At 31.0% G+C, this 25,394-nt stretch overlaps 1 protein-coding gene across 7 annotated transcripts in view; it reads left to right on the top strand.

Annotated features, from left to right (window-relative positions):
- The window catches only part of LOC111051241 (vinculin), a 62,700-nt gene extending 41,587 nt beyond the window's left edge, over nucleotides 1–21,113 (top strand). For 4 of the 7 annotated variants that reach the window (XM_039430160.1, XM_039430164.1, XM_039430163.1 and 1 more), the window contains 5 exons: nucleotides 1,713–1,952; nucleotides 3,771–3,861; nucleotides 11,020–11,058; nucleotides 14,581–14,750; nucleotides 15,406–21,113. In XM_039430160.1, coding sequence (XP_039286094.1) covers nucleotides 1,713–1,952; nucleotides 3,771–3,861; nucleotides 11,020–11,058; nucleotides 14,581–14,750 — 540 coding nt within the window. In that variant the 3' untranslated portion in view covers nucleotides 15,406–21,113. The remainder of the gene's footprint in view (nucleotides 1–1,712; nucleotides 1,953–3,770; nucleotides 3,862–11,019; nucleotides 11,059–14,580; nucleotides 14,751–15,405) is intronic. The other 3 variants (XM_039430161.1, XM_039430165.1, XM_039430166.1) reach the window with 1 other exon arrangement.
- The last annotated feature ends 4,281 nt before the right edge of the window (nucleotides 21,114–25,394 follow it).

Below are 25,394 nucleotides of genomic sequence, written 5' to 3'. Positions count from 1 at the left end.
AATCTAATTTACACATTATCCCATGTTATTTTGATAATCAACTATAAATAAAAACATTCTAAAGTTTTCATAATATTCCCACTTTTTATGTGTTGGAATAGCACTTGATCATTGTTTGAGTTCTGCCAGAAATTAAAAACACTAAAAATCCATATTTCGAATTATAGTCAACTTTCCAGTTTTTAATTTGTTTCTGTTTTATTGGAACTATTATAATTTGAAATACAGTAACGTTTATCCTATGAGAACTTCACAAAACTATCCATTACTTTAAACTGTTTTTCTCTTTCTCTTGCTTTTCTTGCTCTTCATTATCTCCTCTATTTACTCCCTAACAAATCGTATTCTTTCTAACTTAAATTTTTCTTCTACAATTAGTCTCCTACTTCTCCATCCTACTCTCAACCAATCTCCTCACTTCTCTCCTCCAATGTTCCTTTTCCTAATTTCCAATCTTCTTTATCCAGTTTCATTCCCTTTTCCTTAACATCTTATTAACTTTCCTCATACATTCACCAACTATTGTAGCTTTAACTATATCTTTGAAACATTGTTATGTGATTATAAAATAAAAAACTGAAAAGTGAAAATGATAAACTCAAGTTTATTATTATAGCAAGTGACATTCGGTGTTACGGCGAGGCATAACATCCGAAAGGATCTCTCTGCCAATAAAAACAAGAATTTTATTACATTATATAGAATTCAATCACATCCTCCGCGTCCTGTTGTAGAATCTTGCTCTTGTAAAAACGTTTCTGCTTGTAGTCTTCCATCTTCCTCAAATTCTGGTGGATATAGGAATTTATTATGTTCATTTTCACAAGAAAACATTGAATGGGAGAGAAAAACTAAGGATACTCCTTGGTCCTTGTACTATTTCTCTCCCAAATTTAGATAATATTTTAAAAGTCCGAAATGAGGTTATGATTCCACTTCTCTGAAATTTAGTAATTTTTCACTCAAAAACAACAGAAACAAAGAATTTTGAATTTTGTCGAATGAGAGCCTGGATAGAAAAAAAGAATATCACACTGGAATTACTATCAATTGAAAAGTTTTCACGTAATTTTACAAAATTAGAGCCAGAAAAACACAACTTATTATTTCATTACTAGAATAAATGAAAATAATACATGAATGGTTATGAAATTAATCGTACAATGAAAATATGAAAGTATACAATAATGAGAGTTTATTATACAAAAACATGTAATGTATAAATTGATTAACCTATTACCCGAAAATTTAATTTTAGTCAACATCACTTAATCAAATATTAGAAAAAAATAGGTTAGAATAAATTAACAAATGTTCTTTACCTAATTCATAACACAATTACACCTGTCACCCGAAAATTTGATTTTTAGTCATCATCACTAAATCAAATATTGAAGATAATAGATTACATTCAAAATCAACAAATGAAAAGGAAAGTAAAAGATTTTTTATTCATCCAAAGAATAGTACAATAATGGAAGATCCTATTATCGAAACATAAAAATTTCTACAGAAATATAATGATTAAACATAATAATATGATAAGGCTCTTTTATAATAATATGAATTAATCAAATAAAATAGAAAAAATAATAAATAAATGTTGTTCAGCTAATCCACAACACAATTTGAAAATTAAAGACCAATAGTGATTGTAGCTTTATAACAGCATTACTTGTGACCTAACCTAACCATTGTTTGTCGATGTGCAGATGGCAGCGCACGGCCTTCACCAGGAGGTGCGGCAGTGGTCGTCGAAGGACAACGAGATCATAGCGGCAGCGAAGAAAATGGCGCTGCTGATGGGCCGCCTCAGTCAGCTGGTGCGGGGAGAGGGAGGCACCAAGCGCGACCTGATCGCCTGCGCCAAGGCCATTGCTGAGTCCTCCGAGGAGGTCACGCGCCTCGCCAAGGAGCTGGCGCGCGAGTGCACCGACAAGCGCATGCGCACTGTATGTACTCGAATATCTACTTTGATTTATATTCTAATTATTTCTTTCTGTCAGAAGGAACATTAATATTGACTATTTCACCAATATACAGTATAACCTCTATAATTCGTAGTTGACGGGACCAAGCGTTTACTACAAATTATGGAATTTACGAATTAAAGAGGCTATGGTTGAGGAGAAGGAGGAGGAGGAGGTGAAGAACAAGAGCTAATAATTGATGGAGATCCAATGTTTCAAAACATTGAAATTATTGAATGTTAAATATTTAATGAGCAATTTATTATGCACAAAATGGAGAATATTATGGAATTAGTTTTATTATAATGTAAATGTTTAATGAACCATTTATCATGCACAAAATGGAAAATATCATGGAATTAGTTTTATTATAAGCTTTAAATTTTAAATAATCAAATAATATTGACACATTTTTGATAGGTTTTAATGAGAAATGTTCAGAATTATTGACAGGTTTTTAAACTGAATTTTCTTCATTTAATTTCAAATTTCTGGTAGCAAGGAATTAATTTCCAGTAGACTATCGCACAACACGACTCTTAATTAAAATTCACAAACTGATTTATTTTTTTTAGCACCACAGCTCAATATGAGCTCTGGCCGCCTCCACTACAGCTCTCCACGTTTCTCGGTCCTCAGTCCTTTGTCTCCATCCTCTACATCCCATTTTTTGGAGATCGTCTCTCACTTCATCTTCCCACCTTATTCTCGGCCTTCCTCTCTTTCTTCTTGAATGCAGCCTCTCCTTAAATATTATTTTAGGCATTCTGTTCTCGTTCATTCTGCAGATATGTCCAAACCACCTAAGCCACTGTGCCTTTATAAATTTTACAATATTTCGGCCTTTTATCAATGCCTCGAGCTTTGAATTAGTTCTTCTCCTCCACTCCTCTCCTCCTTTAACTGGACTCACAAACTGGTTTACGAATTCTTTAAATTGACTTTCAATACTGTACTGGATTGAACTGAATAGTTTGTCGATAGACAATAATTTCGTCTGGTAATCTATGTAATTTCCGGTTAATGATCTCATGCCTGATGAATTAGCGATAGCAAAGTACATTGTAATTATTTTCCCCTTCAATGGTGTATGTAAAAAATCCAGAAAATACTTATTATAGGTTGTTGTCGCAGACAAACTATGAATTATAGAGATCGAAGATAATCCAGAACTCGTTTCTACTACGAATCAAGGGGACCGAAATGCATTTCTTTACTACCAAACCCAAGGGGTTTCAAGGGATAGAGCTTTCATTTTGAATTATAGAGGCCCGCGGTCTTTTTTAAGGAACCGAGCTTTCACCACAAATTAGAGAGGTTCGAATTATCAAGGTTCTACTGTAGTAGTTTCGCTACACTGCACTTGAAACATACAATTCCCGGGCGTTTTCTAGGTTGGGAAGATACTGTTTTACGAACAGTGTAAATTAAAACAGAAGACTCGAGTTCCAGACATTTCCGCGTTCCCGTAGCAACTAGTTACTGCTACTAATGTCCCAGTGAGCAGCGTGCTTGAGGCTGGGGTTAGACTAAAATCTTAATGACATTAGTGAGCATTGTAAAATTTGAAGTAGTAGTCAACAAGATTCAAAGTTACTACTTAATGTAATTTCAATTTATTTTCCAAATATCAAGGTAAGATTCGAGAAACAGACTATTTGATAATAATGCTTATTTCGTTTTCACCTGTACCGTATTTCGTTTTTAATTACCATTGTAAAGTATTATGATCTTACTCATCATTATTTTGAGATTCTATTGTGTGAAATAAGCTCAATTATTTTCTTTTGTTATTTACAGAACCTGCTCCAAGTTTGCGAAAGAATTCCAACAATTGGTACCCAACTGAAAATCTTGTCTACTGTGAAAGCTACAATGTTGGGCGCTCAAGGTATGACTATTATTTTTCCATCACATCACATAATCAAATACAATCCTTATTTTGTCATCAATCTCAATTGTTTCAGGATAATTTTACAAATTTGTAAAAGTCCATTCAGTACGTAGAATAATTCTTCATGATTGCTTTGATACAACTATACCAACTTGAATAACCTGGATTCATAATTCCCTTGGAGTATTCCATATTTCAAGAGAAACATACCTTTCACAATCGAATAAAGATACATAATTCCCATAGAATATTCTATATTTCAAGAGAATCATATATTTTTTAATCAAAATTGAACTTACTATACAGTGTAGAATATATTTTGAAATTCATAGGAATTTGTGAAGTGATGTGTTCTTTTATATTTGTCTGTTACTGATGCCTAAATTATAAGTACCACTCTACAAAAACACAGAATGTAATGTTTCCAATTATAGATTATGTCCTCAGCATTGATCCTTGCGGCTATTTTCATCGTAATGTGTAAAACCGTCTCAAATACGGTATATGATAATAATTACCAAATTAAGTTAATTCTTCATTGAACTTCTAATAGCTCTATTCACTTATATTATGAATAAAATTTTACTAGAAATCAATTTAATTTCCTTATACTTGTATAATGATCATTACAAGTTGGAGCACCAAGTTAATACACATGATGGATAGTTTATTTTTGACGGAGCTCATATTTTTGTTTTACTTTAATAATATTTTATGTTGTGTTGATGTTTTGTGTCAAATATGATTCCTGGATTCTCTGTAATTTCAAAATTCTAGGTTCAGCTCTCTTCTAGGACCACTGATTGTGCAGCACCATTTCTTATTTCAGAAAATGTTTGTCCCTATTCTTCACTCAACTATCACAAAATAACACCTAAAGCTGCGTAGCTTGAATATAATATTCATACGAAAATAAGTTTCTCCACAAAATTTCTCCTGACCACCTAGATTTTAGTGTATTTCTACTAAACAACACACTTTCATCCTACAATAATTCATTCATCACTTACTAGGAACTCCATAATTTCATAAATTCATATTCAAGAAAAATCACATTTCATTTATTCTACTCACTTAATTACACTCACAAATTAATTCTTCAATTAAGTAACATCTAATTTTATTGTTTGTGGGACAAGCAATTTCTTCTTGATGTTCTTCTTGATGCAGCCTGCTTTCTCGACACTAAAGCCTAATTTATACGATGCCAATTGGCGAGAAAATTGTCATTAGGCAACTGACTGGCATAAAATTATTGTCTTCGTATAAACACTTCGGGCAAATTGTCTTGCCAACTGTCCCGACAATTGGCCCGAAATTCAACTGTCTCCGGGAGTAGACTGAAGACAACAGGCTGGGCCCCCCCCCACCACTCGGAATATCAATTTTTGCGCCATTTGGCACCGCATGAATGGTGTAGGCCAGTGCGCTGTCTTGTTTTTGGCCAGTTCAGACAAAACAATTCATTGTATGAGACGTTTTATAGGTTAGGTTAGGTTAGTTTTATAGGTTAGGTTAGACGTCTTCTAAAGTTCCGACTAAAATAGCACCTAAATGGGGGACGATATGAATATTAAATTTCTTGAGCTTTATAAAGATCAAAGACATTTATGATATCAGAGAAACGAATTGTATAAGGATAAGAATGCGCGGCAAACTGCATTCGCGGCAATTGCCGAAGGTTCATGGCTTCGGTGCAGCTGTGAAAACTAAAATAAAATCGTTTCGTGGTACGTTCAATATTAAAATGATCAAACTCAAAAAAGTACAATCTCAAACGAGGAGCATTCGGCCATGTTTTCGCCTTACAGTTTTTGACTGTCGTGGCAATAGTTAGCCCCGTAGAAAAATCTTCTTGCTCAACTGGACTGGCCTTGGACAATTGGCAACCACGTGATGACAAATTGTCCTCGGACAATTGTCTCGCCAATTGGCATCGTATAAACTAGGCTTAATGCAATGTCAACTTTTCTGTACTATTGTAACCAACTTCAATAATTGATTCAACATTCAATGTAGAAGTGGATTTATAAAGCCAATATCATGCTCTCTTGCTACTCATATGAGCAATTTAGAAATTACGAGTTGAAAATAAAATTATTTAGATTGAAAGAATGATTCATTTGAATTATAACATGAGACATAGATTATACTGTATTGATGAGTAGCAAATATATTTGCATAACTCCTATCTGTATTTAAAAGTGAGAAACATCTATATATTCCTATTTTACAAGAGTAATAGTAATATATTGAAAGCTTTATAAAATATTGTAAGCGAAGTAGAAATCTAGTTGAATTGGTATCCTGATCACAGTATTTTACTAATAGTTTTTTCCCAAACATCAAGTGGAAATCTTCCTAGTTCCTAGTATTCTCAATCACAAATTGCATTGCTAAAAATCAAGTGGAAATCTTTATATAGCAACACTTTTGGATGGTATCTAACCTTTTTTCAGAACTCAACCATTAAAAAGTAATTAAATTGTTTTGGTTTCCAAACAATTTATTTAAAGACCGTTTTCAAAAAAAACTCAACTTCTATTAAAACGTCTACAATCGTCTTTTTCAATGAAGACGGTTGAAAAAGTTGTGAGACTTTAGACCACTGGGACCAGTTCACTTATAGATTCATTAACAGATTAATGTTATAGGTTCATCAATTCAAGTAATTTTTTCGGTTTCCGAATAACTTATTTAAAGACCAATTTCAATGCAAAAAGCCGTATTACAATATTTTCTATTATCACAATGTCTACAATCATCTTTTTTCATAGAATACTGTTGAAAAAGTTGTGACACACTTTAGGCCACTGGGACCAGTTCACTCATAAATTCATTAACTGGTGTAATATTCAACATTTCAACCCAAATAGGCTATTGAAATTTTATAAACAATTAGCTAATTTGAATCCAACATTCGAGCTTCGAAACTCGTCCTAGTGATATTTGTCAATGAAAACGGCTCTCGTAGAATCTTCATGAAATTTCACTCTTGTAACTTTTGTATTTTCTTGTAATTTAGATCACTATCAATGTAAATACCTGGCACAATGTTACTAAGACTGAAACACTTCTTCTGTAAGGTTTATCTTATTTTGTATAGTAATTTGTCTCATGTACGTACCATGTAATTATGTTCAATAACTGTGGTGTATGAGCTGGTATGTGGTAGATTTAAGCGTCACTTTCAAAGGCTAGTCACATGAAATATTCTACAGTAAGCTTAGTTCGAGGTTTGATTCTAGGATAGCATTTCCTTCCACAAATTAGAGTTTTGGAACACTACGTATTCATAATATAATGTTATTTCCTCTTCAGAAACTAGAAACTAGTGTACCATTTATCTATAATTTACTCGTACATTATGACATCAAATTGGAATTCAAATATTTTCTAAAAATCTAGTAATAATTAATCATTTTGAACAATGTGCTTTTAAACATCTTTATAAAATATTTTAATTTCTACCAGATTACACCTGTAGTTTATGAACGTTGAATAGTACCAACTACCTATTTCTTTCTTATAAAATTACAACAACTTCACCTAGTTTACTCACACGTTGAATATAGCATATTTTATTAAATCTACTAGTTTGTCATGTCAACAAAGTCTCAAACTTCACTCACTGTTCATTTGCAATAACTTTGAAAACGGTACTTCGATTCATCAACTTGGAAAATGTTTCATGTAACTAGCCTAATGTATGTAGAGAAAGGATCCCAGTGGTGCGATACGATTCGCAATGCAACATACGATACGCAACTCAACATACGATACGCAACTCAACATATGATGATACGCAACTCAACATATGATGATACGCAACTCAACATATGATGATACGCAACTCAACATATGATGATACGCAACTCAACATATGATGATACTCAACTCAACATATGATGATACGCAATGCAAGATACGATGCACATCGCAACGTACGATACGATGAGCGACGCGATCCAGATTCGACATAGATCACTCACAGTAATGCAAACATTATTAAGGCAACTAATCTAGTACTGAAAGTCGTGAAAGTATTGTCAAAAACAATAATTTCGCATTGAAAACAATAATGTCGTATTGAAAACAATAATGTCGTATTGAAAACAATAATGTCGTATTGAAAACAATAATGTCGTATTGAAAACAATAATGTCGTATTGAAAACAATATCGTGTCGCATTGCGTATTGTATTGCACTAGTGGAAGCCATACCCTAGTTTCATGAATTAAGGGGCGTTTACATTAGTCAAGTTTTCCTAAATTCAAGTTTTGTGTAAAATGAATGTATTTTGCACACTTGAATGAATGAATGAATGAATTTATTTGCCAAAAACAAAATACAAAAGAGCTTTACAAAAAATAAATATATTAAGTATATGCTACTGCACTTAAACCAAGATACATACATTTATTTAATTAGATATAATAACGAAATGATATCCTTTATAATTATAAATCATAGTTATAAAACGAAGATTCAATTTATGTTCACATGCGCATAAGTACAGTAGGTGAGGCAAAAACACCGGCAAAAGGAAGAGTCCTTGTGCGCCAGTGTGAGTCGTAAATCAGCTTAATCAGCTTGAAGTCAAGTTTACAAGAACAAAAACTTGAATTCACTATAACAATGTAGAATGTTGAACCTTCACGTTTTGTTGATTCAGCTGTGCTTTCAGTGAATTATTTTATGTTTTATTTCTGGTTCAAAATTTTTCTTAATTACTCAATATTTTCAAGTTTTGAGAGTTTATTGAATGTAATCATTCTATTATATTCTGTTTTTAATTAAATCAAATTCAAAATTTCTAGTTTATTAATTTCTGGACTGAAAAGTGGACTCAAATCAATTCAAGTGGATAGCATAACCTATAATTTTTATTCATTCATAACTGTACCTTCATTGTTGCCTTTGTAGAATAATAAATAATTCAAGTAGATGTTGAACTTGTTTGACTTTTGGATTCCACTTGAATCTTAACAATCCAACCCTCAAATGGGAAAATGAGATGAGCAGTTGTGAGTCAATGTAGAATGTATGTATAAAAACAACTAAATAGAAAAGTATGATACAAAAAAGTATGAAAAGTAAAATGAAAACTTTCAGATTAATAGGGTTTTTTAATTCATAATTATATACTTCTGAGGTTATGAAAATTTGAATTCAAGTAAACTTGACTTCAAATTTTCAAGATCGCCCATTTAACTCAACGTTAAAAAACTTAAATTCATGGACTTGACCACCAATGTAAACGCAGCTTAACGACAATCAGTATTGATCTCCGATCATTTGCGAACAAAGAACTGATTTCGATTAGCGTTTATGCAGTCGTTAGTCAGATTGTTGAAATTCGACAGACCTACAGAATTCGAGTGTTTTCAGTCGCCTATCAAAAACAACCGGTTTATAGTTCTTTAATTATTTGTTTTGCATTATTGATGCGTTTCTTGGATCCACTACGAGCTTCTTTTTGTTTCCATATGTTTGTTCTTTTATTTAAAGCTCTCATAACTTGCGGTACAAATTAATAAATTATTTAATTTGCCCCCTAAAAAAGTAATAAATGTGAAAGTAACAAAACTATTTGAATGCATGGGCTTGAATGAGGAAGTTGCAACTTACAATCTGGCAACGCCGATATGTGGTTGACTGACGACTGGAAGCTGAAGTCTCAAGTTCTTTTATTTAGAGTATTATTCATTAAACAGAGTGAGTCATATGTATGGGAACCCCTCAATAAATTGGAGACTGATGTAGATATAATACTGTTATTTTCAGGATAAGTTATTGGTCAAATACGCTACCTTTTAACGTGCAACTGAATCTCAACCCCTCATAAGGGGGTGACTCAGGGGTTGTAACTCGAATACTTTAAATGTTATCACCCATTGTGTGGTACATTATTTTGAAGGCCTTTTCAAAACGAGAAAGATGACATCAATAAAAATGTTCTATGATACTTTTATCCAAAAAGGCGGCTGATTGAAGTTTTAATTTTTAGAGTAATAATTGATAAAGTTCAATCAGCCGCCATTTTGGATACAAGTATCACAGAACATCTTTATCGGTGCCAACTTTCTTGTTTTGAAAAGGCCTTTAAAATGATGTACCACACAATGTGTGTTTACATTTAAAATATTCGAGTTACAACCCCTAAGTTACCCCCTTATGAGGGGTTGAAATTCAGTTGCACGTCAAAAGGTAGAGTATTTGACCAATAACTTATCCTGAAAGTAACAGTATTATTTCTACAATTTAGTCTCCAATTTATTGAGGGGTTCCCATACATATGACTCACTCTGTTTAATAAATAATACTCTAAATAAAAGTACTTGAGACTTGAGTCAGTTCCAGTCGTCAGTCGACCACATATCGGCGTTGCCAGATTGTATGTTGCAACTTCCTCATGCAAGCCCATGCATTCAAATAGTTTTGTTACTTTCACATTTATCACTTTTGCAGGTGGCAAATTAAATAGTTTATTAATTTTACCGCAAGTTATGAGAGCTGTAAATCAAATAAAACACACTGTAACAAAAAAAGCTCGTAGCGTATCAAGAAACGCATCAATAATGCAAAACAAATAATCACTCTGTATAATCTCTCACATGGACTTGCATGAGAAAGTCGCAATTCACACAATCAGGCAACGCCGACAACTTGTCGACTGGGAGCTCAAGCATCATACAATTTTATTCTGATTGTAATACAGTCCCATACCTGATAACGTGTCTACTTGAATCTCAAGCCTTAAGCCCCTCACACACACACAACAATTTTTGTTCGTGCGGTATTTTGCCGACATTATAAATTCTATTGGATTGAACAGATGATTTCACACAAATGATGTTTGTCAAGTTCCGTTTGATCTGATAGAATTCATGAGGACGGAAAAATATATTACGAACAAAAATCGATGTGTGTATGCGGGGCTTAGTTCAATCTTATTCTGAGTTCATACCTCCGTACCACTCCTTCGGATAGCATTATCTAGAGATCATCCATTTGATAGGTGACTGATACCTGAGGAGGGTATGTCGAATCTCAGCAATACTTATATTCACTGTAATTAACCAATAATTGTTGAAGTAACTATTTAGCAGCTGTAAATAATTGTCGCTTGGTTGTTCTTCTCTTCTGAACAGAGACGCTGCCACGTCACGAATTGGCTGAACTGCAAGGCGGTAATAATATTGGCCTCTCTTTTCTACTAGATACACTTCTCTCATTTCGTGGTGTCTGCATGTCGATGTTTCTAGTATTTTGTCTAGTAATAGATATTTGTGTCATGGATATGTTGTGTTCAAGACGTTTGAGCGGTCGTTTTCAAAACGCTTAATTTCGGTTCCTTTTAAAAGTATAAGGGAATTTCCTGAGTAGTATACTAAGTTATCTGATTTTAGGGTGGTCGTTTTTAAAGATTCCTTTTAAAAGTATAAAGAATTCCTGTGATTATGTTAAGTTATCTGAAATATGTTTAACGAATTTTGCCCATAATTTTATCGATACCTTTAAATAATTTTATTGAAGTATGAGTGTAAATTCTTTTTTAGATACACACTTTTTCAACAATACGCTATTTCTGGAAAAATTGGCTTAATTTCTGCTATTTCTTGGCAAAAAATATATACAGTAACAAAACATTTTAAATTTAAAATTATTGAATATGAACCGAACTGGTTCTTAGTTTCCTTGAAACTCAAAATGATCCTAATGAAACATTCAGATTTATAATCAATTACAACTTGATGTGCATCTAATTTTCTTGCTAATATTGTTAGTGGCTTAGAAAACGACATAATTAAAAGCACACTACAATGAGAAATCCGTGAATGATTTTTTTACTGTTTATGCTACGGTACTATAGTAAAACTAAGGTATTATCTTATTACTAAAGTATAAGTTTAAAATACTTGATGACTTATCATGTTTTTCATGTTAAATTATTATCATGTTATTGTTTTTTATGCCTAAAAATCAGCTTCCAATCTGAAAAATAGGCATACCTTAAGGCCTATCTTAAAATTTGAGCATGTATTCATATTCACCATCAACTGCCATGGAATGTTCTTATATGGAGATGGAATGTTAGAATTCACTCTTTTCCATGCTATTCTATCCTGTATGTTTTTATGTATTCTTCGTCATGTTTAGTGTTTCTTGTTTATGCTAACCGCTTTTGCATGCATGTATCCTTCCTCCTGGAATCTGTCCTAATCATCTCTTCTAAAAGCATCATCATTCATTCATAAATTCATTTGAAAACCATTAAAAAAATGTATCATTCATTAACTTCTCTCTCATACACTTGAACTTAAATAACTACATGGTACAGATACTGTGTGCCAAATACAAAATTATGGTCCTAGACTAGAACATAGGAGTGAAACAAAAAATATATGAGTATAGAAGTATAGTTAACTTACAAAAACTTATATTGACTTAAACTTTACTGGATTAGCTGGTTAGCTTTTGTTAAGTTTCATTTTGATGGTCGGTTTTTAGAAGTCACAACCCTATGATCACCCCTCTGACCAATCATATGGCTCCATTTGATAATGAAATGACAATCCTGCTAGATGATGTTCTTGATGATTTTTACATGGTTACCAACGTGAGCATGTCTGACGTAAAAAAGCAATTGCTATTATTTCCATTTTTTGAATGAATTGCATATTGTTTATTGTTGTGTGTGATGTTTTTTATGTTTCTCGTGTTTGTGTTTGTTCTCATTGTTGTATGTTTTGAATATTGAATGTTACTTTATTCAGATAAGTGATCTCTCCTTTTATCAACAGCTCTCTTCTTTTTTCTCTTTGTATGCTCTAGTTTTTGTTACAATCTATTAGTTTGTGTTTGTTTATCCATTCTACTTTTCATTTTGTGGTCTGTTTTATTGCCATCCAAGGCTTGATGATCGGGGCCAGTAAGTAAAGAAAGCATGTGAATCTGACAGACTCCTTATAGCCGTCGTATTGTGTTGTTTGTACCTATGAGAATGCTTGTAGCTTCTCATGTCTATGTAGATGCTTGTAAGGTGTTTGCATCTTGATTGTATGTTGTGTGATGATCTATTATATAGTCTACTTTCAAGACTACTGTTGTATTAATTGGTCTCATACATGTCTGATGAATAAATAAAAACAATATAAAAATCTTGTACCCTTTATTTTTTAAAAACTTTAAAATAGTTAAACAACTAGGTTCGACCCTAACTTAGGTTATTTTCAAGTTGACATTTCAACTGAAAATGACCTAAGTTAGGGTCGAAACTACTTGTTGAACTATTTTAAAGTTTTTAAAAAATAAATGGTACTACAAAATTGTTATATTGTTTTTTATTAATTTGCTAAAAAGTAGCCCATGTGAGTGAAGTGTTTTTATGTCTGATGAAATATTTAGTAGGTAACTTTTCAATATTACAATATTGTATTAATTAGTTCTAAGTCCCTCTTATTTGAGTCCAAACTAGGAACTTTGTTGTACAAAATAAACTATAACAAGCACGAGTTGTCAGGCGAGTGTGGTATTTTTATCGAGTACAGCTAGAGACATTATGAATTGAATGATTATATTAAAGTTTCTCCTTATAGAACTTGGTATTGATTAGAAGAGTACTTACAATTTCAAACTTGTAGTCTGAATAATTCACCTCGATGATGAATGCTTTGAGTCATTATTCTGGTTCAAATAATTCATTATGAAACTTTGAACCGATTGTAATGTATGCTTCTAGTTGGCATATTCCAAAATTTATAGTACGTAAATATCTCAGGAAGTATTTGAAAATATTATAGTAAATGCCACACGCTTTTATGAAGCATCAATGTATAACTTGACTTTTTCACATTCTGTACCGTACATTATATTTCATTGTATTCAGTCACTCAAAAACATTATAAAGCAAAAACAGTATACTTATTGCCTAATTCACCACTTTTAGTTCAACAGAAGAATGTGTAATTGAAGAATTTTAAGTGACACATAACCTAGCTACATTTGGACTGTTGTATAAATTAGAATTGGAACCGTTTTGGCTTATAAGCCTGTCGTACTTTTCTGTAAGTTGTGTAATTCTGAATGATTCTGAACAGAACCGTCAAGAGGATGATTAGACTTTTTTCACCAATAGTTTAGGTCCACAATTTTACAATTTTTATTTTTAATAACGTTGTTCTCTCATTAATACAAGTATTCTCTCAGTAATAGAGTATTAATTATTGAATGGACAGAAATAACAGGCGAATCCTTCACCATTTCTGCTCCGAATGGAGATGGATAACAAAGTAGTTATTGAGACTTTGAATGTATAGATTAGTCATTATATTTTCCTACTGTAATTATCTGTAAATGAATAAATTTATTCTTCTCTTGAACTTTTAAAATACAGCAAATACAACAACAAAACTTCAACTATGAATACAACAGAATTCTTTTATTCTTTCAATGATACACACTTATTCTTTAAAATAATTTGGTGGAGGATCAACAGGCACATCCCAAAACTGTTCCTCCCCCAAATCATTAAAATAGTCCAGAAAATAGATTATGTTTCTCCACTTTTTCAAAATGTTGTCCAATAAAAAAGAATAATTACAACATAACTAAGCATAAATTAAAATCAAAGTAATGGTTACTCTTATTTATAACATCTCGCAATCTATCCACGCTGCAGTTATTTTATTGTGTAATTTTGGCAATTTTAGGCACTGAAGAGGACCAAGAAGCGACGGATATGTTGGTTGGAAATGCGCAGAACCTGATGCAGTCTGTGAAGGAGACAGTGCGCGCTGCTGAGTCGGCCTCCATCAAGATCCGCACCGACGCCGGAATCAGGCTGAGATGGGTCAGGCGCCAGCCCTGGTACAGCTACTAGGTAATAATTGCCATTCTATCATAATATATTCTCAAGAATATTATTGTATTTTATTCACATTTTTCAAATCTAATTCATTTTTTACATCTTTACATAAAAATGTTAATTGTTCACCGTTTTGAACGAGCGTTAGCGAGTTCTTACTTTTAACTCAAGGCCAAAGTCGTCGACTATCTGTGTGTATGTTCTGTGTTTATAAATTCTACCATAGCTTCTATAATTTCAGATTACCGTTGAACTTATACTGTGTATTCGACCCTCAAAGGTGCTCTTGAAATTCAAAATTAGAGAGAAAAAGTCCTATGCCCCATTCAATTCTGTACTACATATTTATTTTTTTTAATTCCATGCCTAAAATATAGTTTTTATAATTTTTTCAAAGTTTGGAATTTTCCAATTATTTGTAATTAATTTAATTCAATTTAGAATTATTATTTTAATTTAAAAATGAGTTTTGTGTGTATGGATTGTAAATTGAGTGGGTAATTGAAGAATTTTGAAGTGACACATAACCTAGCTACGTTTGGACTGTTGTATAAATTAGAATTGGAACCGTTTTGGGCGTAAGTTAGCCTGTGGTACTTTTCTGTAAGTTGAATAATTCTGAATGATTGAATTCCAATTAGTGAAATTCTATTGTTATTCTTTGTTGCAGAGTCATTACATCTGAAGTTTCCGATAAAATCGTCAAATTCTTCAGAATACAGAAGCAATCTTCAATGATCTTCCTATGAAACCTCTGGTATCAGAAAATATCAACAGTCTCATGTACAGTTAAATACGTGAGTCTTCAAAGTAGATGCTGAACTTGTCTACAACATCAAGTAACATCGATATTTTGCTAGAATCATCTTCAATATCATCATCATCATCATTTACTTAATCATATCATCATCACAATCATATTCATCATCAGAATCATACTTATCATCCATGTCGTTGTTACCATAAATATCGACAAAAAATCATGAGAATGTAAGGAATACTAGAAAATGAACTGCCTCTTATAATCAAACTTGACCTTTGGTCAGGTTTTAAAATATATACGGCTAGATCGTTGATCAAAAATTGATTAGCCTTTTTACAGCTGGCTATTAGAATTTATTGCACTGTGGAATCTCCTGGGTAAATAATGCTTAAGCTTACTCTTGAACTTACTCAAATGAGCTGGAGATTCAGACATTGATTCTGATTAATCAGGATAAATACAAATATAACCACCCAACAACTTATGGGAAAACTCTTCCTAGATAACTGAATCATGGAGAATTCATTGGAAATAAATGTTAAAAGAATCATTGGATTATTCAATCTCATAGCAGAAACATATATAACCAAGAAAAGTATATTTTCAAAACCGATTTAATATTTTATGTACATAAATAAGTAGCGTAATAAAAACGATTAAAAATGAAATGATACTCAATTGCCCGTACTCAGGTATTTTGGAGTACTATAGCAAATTATATGAAACATATTTATTTTGAAAAGAGTCTATTTAGGATGCATGTGAAGGGAATACATTTTTTAGAATGTACATAAACATGAAATCTATCTAGTTAGTGCCTGCAATATTAGGAAGCTTTTATTAGACTATGATTGTTCTTGCTGGAAGTGATAAATTCAATTTCACGCAATTATTGATTGTATGCAATTATACGCAATTGTGATTTTTATAATAACTTGTAAAATGCTGGTAGGCATAGTTTAAGGAGTGTTATTCGAATCAGGCACCTTTTCCTTCTCAACATAAAATTTGTATCACAGAATAGATATCCAATGTTATCAGTTTTTTCATGCAGATTCGGGATTGAAAAAAAAATGTTACTAAGTCAATATTCTATATAATTTTGTTTTCGAGTTCAGAGTGACACAAACAATTCTTGTTGGTTCGGAAGCCACCTTGAATATTATACCCACAATTTTCTCATTAATGTGACACCTACGGTGAAGTTGAATTATCCTTATCTTCCCATCACATCTAGCTGTTAGATTAAATAATCACAAACTTCAATGTTGGTGAAATTGAATCTATCATCTTCCATGGTAAATATGCTGGAACATTATAAAAAATGAATTAACAATTGAGACTATGTTATCGATGAATATTTTCAATATTATTTCTCAATTGACGAAAAAACAATCATCCCCAATAGTGCTTAAATAATGTGAATGCTCAATAATGCTGACTGATATACAAATCAATGCTTTCTAGGTTAAAATGATTATGAATTTAAAAAATTCCTATTTTGTATACGGTTTGTCGTTATTTTAAGAATGAATTTATTAAGAATGCTTGTTAAGATGTAGGGATATGGTCGATAACTTTGAATGAAAAAACACGTTTTATTGGAATATTTCCTTGAGAGATAGCTTCAATTGAAGCTACAGCTTATATTGGAATTATTAAACACGTATTGAGATGAATTCACTTCAACTTATGCTTTTCTTGTGGGGAAAATGCATTCAATTTGTATTACCTCAATATTGATGTATTTGTATTGATGGCAATTCTTTTGATGACTTATAATCTATGGTGCTCTATGTAACAGATTTTTATGTAACTCCTATATCATTTTATAGTGGTTCGTTGTTTTTGAAAAATGTGTAAGAGAAATTCACAGGATAGCTTTTACAATAATTATTAATCTCGAACTTTTTGCCAATATTGTTATAATTGTAGGTTTTCCAAATTGTATTGTTTCAAATCGGGCAAACAAATCAAAGTTTCGTATATTCTGCAAAACCCATATATGGGAAGTGCTTTAGATACTTCAGGTCCAAAATTTTGATGCTTTAAAACTTTAGAAATAGTACATTGATAACACCAAAACTTGTTAGCTTCTAATAATTTCTGGTATGGTAGCCTAATTTACAAGGCACATCTACATTTGTATTTTCAATGAATTTTGTATATCAAGAGAGGTATTTTATATTTTCCCTGAAGTGGAGAAGTGAATGTATTTGGTAATTATTTGTGTCTTGTTATCAGAGAAGAACTATTTCAGCTTTCTCCTTAAGTACCTCATTCTCATCCTCCATTATTTTTGGGATATCTTATTCATCTTAGAATAACCTTTAATCATTCTTTGCCCTTCGCATTTAATTCACTATGAATGTTAATAGTGAATTCCATTAGTTTGGAGACTTCTATATGATATATTTTCTGATATTATTCGTGAAAAACTCGTCTTTTTTATTTTTCTGATTACTTAGTGCAGGTTGATTTCAAATGGATATAACTTGATTTATCAAAACAGGATGTTGTGCAGTATATTTTTGTTAAAACTTCTGTTTTTTTCTTTTTTGTATTTTTGTACAATATTGTGTTATATTCTGCAACAATTATGTGTTCATTTCATAATATAATATGTAGTCCCGAAAGACAACTCCACTAGTTTTTATTGTTATGTTAGTTTATCCTGTATTCATTAGTTTTTAGGATATTGTTGTTAATAATCTTTACAATCTTCTATTTAATATCAATTATTTATTACAGAAGTTGATTATTTTAATTATTATATCTTGTAGCTTCCAGTAAACCAGTATTTTTAATATATTTGTGCCATAAATAAACTAATATTATTGATAATTTAAAAAGAATTGATTCAATGTTTTCAAGCTTTTAAAAAAATTATTCAAAGATTTATTCAACATAGTAAATTCCTTCATTTTATCACTTTATCAATTTTAAAAAATCATAGTTATTTGCTAATTCAGACTGGCTTTATTGTTCTACTAATATTTTCTCATGATTTTGATAGTGATGCCAGTATTAAACTTAAATTTTATTATTTATAATTATTACTCCATAGTATTATTTTGTTGTTTCTTGTTTCTGAGTAGTCAATAAGATAATAATCATTGTTATTAATTATTATTCACACTCATTAATTTTAATAATCGTTGTTTGTTGTAATTTTTTAATGTGTTGAATATTCAGTTATATTTGTAACTACTAATTTATTAATAATTTTTATAGTTATATAATATCTAACTCAATTGTAAATTTGCAATGTAATAATATTATATTTATCACTGGTTCCATTGGTTATTTTATCAATTGTTAAACAAAAACATCACTTTTACACTGGTTTAATATATACATGGAGTTCATTAAAAATCAGTTAAATATAAATATAAAGATTACATATTTCTCTATTCAATTTCAAATCAAATCGGTTGTAACTCAATGGAAGATTTTATTTTATTATTTTAATCTTTTGCATTAGGTTTTTTTAGATTCAACTAATTCAAGTTTCTTAATCAATTCCAATTATTCAAGTAAATTTTTCAATTGAACAGTTTTACTCATTCCTGTTCAATGATTTTATGAGTTTATCGTTGATTCTAATATAAGAATTTAACCTTTATAATATTATGTTGTGATTGTTATGATATTTTGGTTGTTTTTCATAAAATTACTTATAATTTAGTTGTTCTGCTAATATCATTTTTTGAATTGTTCATAAGATGGAAGGAAGACTAGATTTTTATCAACAAAAAATATGTTATTTGCTAGTTAAACTCAGCATAATCAACGAATATAGTTGTTTTTATGGAGAGAGTCTACCATATGCGGACTACCAACAATTGCCTTTTTTTATAATATTATTTATTCCATTTTCTCACTTGCATTTTGCATTATTTTGTAACTTATTTTAACTTCCTACTCATGTTTGATGCAATCCTTTCTTTGTATACCTACAATCCCAATCCACATAATTCATCATTTAATATACGTTTTCTTTAATAAACCTATATTTGTATTTTTATGACTGACGAATGTCCTATGAAATCGTTTGTGATAAAAGCAATAGCCTATTTTAAAGTCAATTTTAGAATAATAGAAGGTTAATTGAATTCCAATTGGTGGCTTAAGAATTTGAAGTTGATATTTGTATCTGGTGGATCATTGATCTGTATCATTTTTATAATTTGTATCAATTTGTTACCTATCAGTTTATTGTCTTTGGTAGTTCGAAACCAAATGAAATAGTTGGACCATCATTTTCCTTGAACCAAGATGAATGTACAGAGAATTTGACATGCTGTACCTAAAATTGTATCATTAAAAGTCAATGAGTCGAATCAATCATTGAATAAAAAGCAGATTTCATATCTTATCAGTTACAGTTTTAATTTCCAAAATAAATCAATGTATGTAAAGCCTATGATTTGATTTAACTCCAACTGTATCATTCTATTTTCAAATTGCCAATGGTTAAAGGTTAGTCTTTTAAACGCTTTAATCACTGAATCTTATTCACTAGTCACCAATTGGAATCATTTCCTAGACTCCTAGGATATTTACAATGTTTATATAAACAGCTAATATTATATTATAGAATATTAATGCACTGCTTGCACGTTATAGAACAATCGTTTGTAAATAGTTACATAGATCTATATTGTAACTTGAATATTTATAATATAATGATATTAATCAAATAGTCAGTCGTATTGCAATCAGTAGATATTATAATAATTGTTATGAAAACTTCACTTGTAATCTATTAGAACGTAAATAGTCTTCTATTTTCATATTTGAAGTCCATTATGATTGAATTGAAGCTAATTTTAAGTTATAAGACAGAATCAGTAAAAAAGGGGATCTGCTTGAGTCTCTCAAGCATTTCTCCTGTTCATTTCCTTGTTATAATATAATTTGTTGATTTCCAGATTATATATTCAATTTGGTATTTTTCTAGAATATCTAAAATTACAGGAAAATCTGTATATTTAAGTGACTACTCCTTTTGCCTGCAAAGCTCTTTGCTCGTAATAAACTGACTGACCATTTTTTAGAGTTATCCATAATTAACTATATTTCATTGTTTAAATCTGTGTACTTACATCCATGTTAGAAAACGTTATATTGTTGCTTTATCATATATTTTTATTTGTTATATATTGATTCAATGTTAAATGTTGTTACAGAGTACATAATGAATCTGCAAAGTAATATATCAGTGAATAAATAACTGAAAACAATATTCTGAGTTCTTTTCTATTTTTAAACACGAGACGTTGTGTACGGTTTTCTACTTTTTGAGTTTTCACAAAGTTTTAATTTTAATTATTTATTTTGAAATTACTAACCTACCTAAAATATATGAATTATTTTGAAATAAATATCTTGTTTGTTTGTTGAATACACACAGTACTTCAATGTCTCGCAGTTCACAAAATATTGTCAAATACTTGCACTAATTCTTTAAACCTCAGACTTTATTCTTGCAGAAATTTGTGATTGTAATAACTTAGATTGAAAATAACTTATTCATCGAATTGTGGAATAGTTAATAACATATTGATTGGAAATTATATATTTAGTAATAATAAAATTTATTTATTTAAAGTTAGATGTTTCATTATTGAAATTGTCCTTGACAGCACCTATCTCATGCACTTGATAATCATTAGACCTATGTAGATCGTAGATTGAAAATACCAAATCGTATGATTACAAGTACTATTAGGCTATAACCACTATAATGTTATCCTGTTAGGCGTAGCCAGCAGCTTCCTTGCTATACTTTATTTATTTATTTTATCATTCAGAATTACACAACTTACAGAAAAGTACCACAGGCTTATAAGCCCAAAACGGTTCCAATTCTAATTTATACAAAAATACTTGAATACAGTCAAGTTCAATTACAGTCTTCCTTGACAAATATTAAATAAATTACAAGAGCCTTGCTTATAAACGATTCATGGTTTGAAAGAAAGAAAGAAAGAAAGAAAGAAAGAAAGAAAGAAAGAAAGAAAGAAAGAAAGAAAGAAAGAAAGAAAGAAAGAAAGAAAGAAAGAAAGAAAGAAAGAAAGAAAGAAAGAAAGAAAGAAAGAAATATTTATTGCCAAAATCATTAAACACAACTTTACAAATGTGAAAAATATAAAAATTTTCATATACAATACATTACAAAAACTTAAAATTAAAATATTTTCCATTTAAACATCGATTATAATATTATCATTGGCGTTACCAGCAAAACTAAATAGTTTGAGCGATGGCAACGAGTAATCAGTCGGCTATAATTAGTGGCTTGAGATTCAGTCGAAAATAGAAAAAATATAATAAAGAAAAAAGAAACATATGGAATGTATGAAAAACTAGAAAAAAAATAATAAAATTTCAATCCGAAAAGAAGAAGTACTAAGAGTGAAATACTAAGAGAGTAGAAAAACTAGAATGAATTCATAATAATTTAAAAACTCAAAAGAAAAAGAGATGATTCATGTAATTATTAATCTACAATTCACTGTACATATGTAATTATAGTAACATTTAGTAACATAATGTAATTCATTTGTAGCATATATGCAATTCCTTTTGTAAGCAAAAAGAGGAAAACAATACAATACAGTACACATGACACAAAAAATAAAACTTAAACTCAGAGAGAGAAAAATTAATCTGGGAGTATAGCCCTACTAATAATAAATTCAGAGGAACTGAGGAAGACAGTATATGTACATCAAATTAAAATATTTTAGGTATAATATCTTCTGTCTTTATCCAGCTTTCAATTTTTAATTTAAGTGCTTTTGTAGGTTTTCCTGCAATGAAATGTTCTGGCATAAAATTAATAAGCTTTTTTGTTGTATAGTTGAATTGTCTTCTGCATATAGTTAGATCTGTTCGAGGAACAAAGCATCTATTTACTGATCTAAAACTATAATTAGTTGAATGAGGTGTAAAAAGATGTATATGGTTGCTGATATATTTAACAAGATTTCTGATATACAGTTGCCTAACTGACAGAACTCCGAACTCCATAAAAAGTTGCTGGCTAGGGTACCTTCTATGCACTCCTAGTGCTGCCTTGAGTATACTCTTTTGAATAATATTTAGTTTATTGAAATGAGCATTAAAAGCACCACCCCAGACCCTAATTCCATACTGAAAAACTGATTGGGCGTATGCAAGATAGACCATTTTACTTAAAGATTTCTCTTTTAGTAAGCTCAGTTTATAGAATTTATGAATCATGAATTTCATCCTGCTACACATCTTATCTATATGCTTATTCCATCTTAGATTTGGGTCCAAAGTGACACCTAAATACTTTGTTTCAGTTACCCTCTCTAACACAGGACATGGACAACTCATATCATCATTGTTGGGGTCATTCAAGCAAGTCCTTTTATGTACTCTAACTGCATTTACATTATCTATTTTGTCAGTTGGCTGTGTACTCGAGTTCGGAGAAAATGTCATATAAACACTTTTTTATAATTCAATGTCAAAACATTCTTCACAAGCCAAGACCTCACCCTGCAAAGTCCACTGTTAGCAAGAGATATAACACTGTCCCACGAGGATCCAGTAAAAGCTAATACAGTGTCATCCGCGTAAGACAATATCCTACACCCCTGAATAGGAAGACTCAATAAATCGTCTATGTAAGCTAGAAATAGAATCGGGGATAATACTGTTCCTTGAGGTAGGCCAAATCCTGACAAAGCTATTTTACTCTCCCTTCCATTCAAATTAATCACTTGTGTTCTGTTTTCCAAATAACTAGCAAATAGTCTTAATACTGGACCACGAAAGCCATTTCCTTCAAGTTTCTCAAGCAGGTTTGAATGAGGGATGGTGTCATACGCCTTAGCCAGGTCCAGGAATACAGCTAAAGTTTTTTTATTTGACTTATAGTTATTTGTTATTATATTTACAAGTTCAGCCATGGCATCCTCAGTGCATTTATTTTCTTGAAAACCATATTGATATTTGTTTATTAAATTGAATTTATTCAAGTATGGAACAACCTGTTGTTTTATAATTTTTTCAAAAACTTTGGATATATTACTTATAAGGCTAATTGGACGATAATTGGTTGGGTTTGTTTTATCTCCTGACTTGTGTAATGGAATTATGTTGGCAATTTTAAAATGACTTGAGACCGTTTATCTGCATCAAACTTATATATTCATTTGATATTCTACTGTTTTGCAATAGATCTATATTCAAGTCGCCCACCAAGATAATTTTTTCCATTCTGTTAATATCTCTCAGTTGTATATCAAGATCAGATAAGAAACCATCAATGTCAGCGGCAGGAGACCTATATACGGCAATCAAATTTATTATTGAACCATTCATTTTTAATTTTATTGTAAGAGTATCCGCTTCTTTGTTTACCCCAGTGACTTCGTTAAATTCTATATTATTCTTTATAAAAACGCATATACCATTACTGTTATTCAGTTGCCCTGGTTTGCTTATTGCAGTAAATCCATCCAAACTATAGTCAAAAAACCCATTATCACTTATCCAAGTTTCTGATAATACTATGATATCATAACTCACTTTACAATTATGTAACATATAGACGAATTCATCAAAATTTCTTCCTATACTCCGAATATTCATATGAATAATATCAAAAAAATCATTGGATAACTCATTCTCAAACTGATTGGGGTGAAAATTTAATATATTATCAATCTCAGCCGTATTGTAACATTCTAAATCTATAAGATCATCGAAACTATAATTATTATTTGTCATATATCTTGAAAGATACCACTATTTTCCTCCGTTTCCTATGTATGTTGTTCCTGCTGCTTGTCCTCCGATCCGTCATTGTTGTCGGTTGATGTTAACTCCTTCAGTGTGTGGGTGTCGTATATCCGAATCGCTCGTGAAGCTTCATCCTTCTTGACAAATATCTTCCCATTCCTTATCCAGTTGAATTTATAGTTGTTCTTCTTTGCCTCCATCTTAGTTTCGTTGAATAGGTGTCTTGTGTGAGGTGTCAGATTTTCGTTTACAAATACCGGTCCGTCTTCAAATTTTTTATCAATGTGAGTGCTCCGCAATCCATTACTGTTGTTTTGTCTCATTTCTTTTTGGTATGCTTTATAGTTTGTTATCCAATTGTCTCTGGTTTTTCTTGACGCGAAAGCAACAATAATAGGAGGCACCTTTCTCCTATCTCTGACAGGAATTCTATGAGCAGCCTCAATTCCCAGATTTCCTTCATTATTTATTTTTAGGACTCTTGCCGTTTCTTCGATTATTTTTTCAATATTCTCATTATTTGTTACCGGTATTCCATGAATTTCCAGGTTTTTCATTCTTCCATATTGCTGGAGCTCTGTTAGGTCTTTTTCCAGCACGAACAATTTTGTTTTCAATACTTGGTTTTCCTTTTCCAAATTAGAGTGATCCACCTTATACTTTTCAATCATTACATTATATTCATCGATTTTATTAGAGAAAAAATCCACCGAGTTTCTTAGGTCAGAAACGTTTTCATTTGTTTTTTTAATCTCAGCTCTTATCTCTTTCATTTCTTCACTTATTGCATCTCTTATTTCTTTTTTTAGTTCAGCGATCAATTCTCTACTTAATGATACCTGGTTGTCTGGCATATTTATTAAATTATTATTCTTAGAACTCTTACATGTATTGCAACGCCACCTACTTGTAGCTTGTTTTGATAGTTTCTTGAAATTACTTTCCGTAAACTTAGCACATAGGTAGTGAAAATGAAGTTTACATGAAGAGCAAATTAATGTAGTTTTTGAATTGAAGACTCTATTACAATTGCACTCGCATCTTTGCATAGCGTGCAATCTTCATGAAACCATTTTTATCTTCTTACTTTTATTTACTATTTGTTAAAGAAA

The sequence above is a fragment of the Nilaparvata lugens genome, chromosome 6, assembly GCF_014356525.2.
Source record: "Nilaparvata lugens isolate BPH chromosome 6, ASM1435652v1, whole genome shotgun sequence".
Taxonomy (NCBI): Eukaryota; Metazoa; Arthropoda; class Insecta; order Hemiptera; family Delphacidae; genus Nilaparvata; species Nilaparvata lugens.
This window is presented reverse-complemented; position numbering and strand designations above follow the sequence as displayed.